This window comes from Etheostoma spectabile, chromosome 23 (assembly GCF_008692095.1).
Source record: "Etheostoma spectabile isolate EspeVRDwgs_2016 chromosome 23, UIUC_Espe_1.0, whole genome shotgun sequence".
Taxonomy (NCBI): Eukaryota; Metazoa; Chordata; class Actinopteri; order Perciformes; family Percidae; genus Etheostoma; species Etheostoma spectabile.
Window position 1 is genome coordinate 19,165,987 of NC_045755.1, and position 2,294 is coordinate 19,168,280.

The 2,294-nt window shown below is 45.2% G+C and overlaps 1 protein-coding gene across 2 annotated transcripts in view; it reads left to right on the forward strand.

Annotated features, from left to right (window-relative positions):
- usp6nl (USP6 N-terminal like) overlaps positions 1–2,294 on the forward strand; it is a 107,803-nt gene that overhangs the window by 45,675 nt on the left and 59,834 nt on the right. The window contains exon 1 of one of the 2 annotated variants that reach the window (XM_032505241.1): positions 895–1,138. The exons of the other annotated variant lie outside the window; for it this stretch is intronic. Within the exon in view, the coding sequence (XP_032361132.1) occupies positions 1,069–1,138 (70 nt within the window). The 5' untranslated portion in view covers positions 895–1,068. Of the gene's footprint in view, positions 1–894; positions 1,139–2,294 lie in introns of those variants that run through there. 2 annotated transcript variants of the gene reach the window in all.

Sequence of the window (2,294 nt, forward strand, 5' to 3'; positions counted from 1 at the left end):
CACACACACACACACACACACACACACACACACACACACACACACAAACACCTCCTGTCCTGCATTTTCCCCTTTACATTCTGCTCATGTTCTCAGCTTCACAGTAAATGTACACCAGCAAAAATACAGGCTGGGTGACCGAGACAGAAAGCGACACAATGAGAGGGAGGAGTGCAGGAAAGCACAGAGAGGAAGGGAGGGAAGAAGATGCTGGAGGGTAAGACAGTGGAAGCGCTCATAATTAAGAATTTAAAGGATGTGAAAAGAGGATCGCAAGCGAAGTAGCCAGCATTTGCAGGACTGAGGGTGGAGAGAGACCAATGCGTAAAGAAAGACTGAAAGAGATGGATAGGAGAGGACAAGAGAGTCAGAGAAGGAGATGAGAGAGTTGCGCACAGTTGAGAAGCATCATCACCGGTCAACTGTGCATGTATTGATCCTCGACAACAAGGTGACTTGTCTGCTGGAGCCACAGAAGAAGAAAAAGGTTGGTTTTTTTTAAATGAAGAATCTTCTGTGCTGCTGACTGCCAAAGGAAGAGCGTGTGAGAGCACTCCAGCGGAGCAGCACAACACACACATCACACGCGAGACGAACACATTCAGTTTGCAGAGAGACAAACATCCTCCGCTACTTTCAGCAGCTTCCAGTTGAGGAGTTGAGATTTCTAGACTGTTTCATGTGGTCCACAGGCAGCATTCGAAGCAGCTGGAGCACTTATCAGGTAGTGTGTGAGCTGACGCTGTACATCTGTGCTCGGAGACCGGCTGTTTGTGGTATAGTATCTGAGGAGTGCCGGAGAGTTTGCAAGCATGTGTTGAAATCTGGAGAAAGAACATCAAAAAGATAAAAGGAGAAGAAGATTTAAAGGGAAAGCTGTTCTTTTAACCCATCCGGAGAAGCAGTCGACTCTCAGACGAGATCCCAAAGAGCCTGGATTCATGATGGGGATTAGGGGATGAGTCCTGAGGAGGAGCCGGAGAGGCTTGTGGAGGGTGAGAGGGCAAGAATGGGCCACCCCTGCCCTGTGGCGCGCCCGGCTGCCTCTACCGCTGCCTCCCTGTGAGCATGCAGGTCCTACAGATCGTCAAGGAGCTGGTGTCGCCGTCCAGACGCAGGGCAGCGGCCAGATTTGGAGGTGTGTGCATGTACGGTACCTCACATGTGTCTATGTATTGATTCATTAAACCGCTGTCTTAGCCAGTGAATGTATTTCTCAACTCAGATAAAAGACACTCAGTGTCCATCTGCTATATCTTGGACGTGATCAATCTACAGAATCAAACACAATATTAAAGGTAAAGGGCAGCACTCCAAAGGATTTATGAGCTCTTTATGAATGTTTGTGGTAGGGTTAGACCCATATAAGAGGCATACAAGGCTTTTATTAAAACTGGTTATTGGCCAGTTATGTAGTCCTCCTCTGGTAAGTGAATTTCTGCTGTTGTACTGTTCATGAATGTCTGTTAAACCAAGAATAAAAGCTGCCACGCCTTCCTGTCAGAAGCGGTTAATCATCCTTTAACATCTTCATTAGTTAAATATAGGTTTCAGTGGAGAGGGTTAGTGGTTTACATCCTGAATCCGAGGCGTTTTCACTCTGGGGTCACAAACATTTATTAGAGTTTTGCTCTAACTATTGGGTACGAAGTAGAGGTGTCACATGTTGGATTTTAAATCATAATTGGTTAAAGTGAGCTATCGATTTCAACTATTGAATTCAAAGCTTGACAAAGTTATTTCAGACATGACCACTGTGAGTGAGTTATGTAAACAAACAACGAAGGTAAAGCATGTTGACTCCATAGTGCCTTCAGGTGCACCTTGTTAAAGTAATGGTTGGATTCAATTGCATCTCGTAAACTCTGAGGAAGTCAAACTGTTGTTGCAACGTACCCTTCTGCCATCTAGTGGCTCTCATTGTGGCATTGCCTTCCCTGTCCCTGTTGCCCCCCACACCCCTCCCTCAGAGCCTGAACTGTCACACTAGCTAGCTAGTTAACGTCTGCACAGTCAGTACATTGTTTTTTGTTGTTGTTGTAAATAAATAGCGACTGCATAAAGAGTGGAAAAGATTTTTCTTTGCGATCACCCTGATCATACTCTAAAAAGTCTCCCTAGTCCCTGTCTAATTATGTGGAACTAGGAGCATCTGATAATCATTGTCATCGGCCTACAGAAGGAAAACAACCTGTAGCTCATTTATTCGTCTCTTAACCCTCATGTTGTCCTTGGGTCAAATTGACCCGTTTTCAGTGGATTTATTTTTTTGTCACAAAAAATAGGCCGTCGAA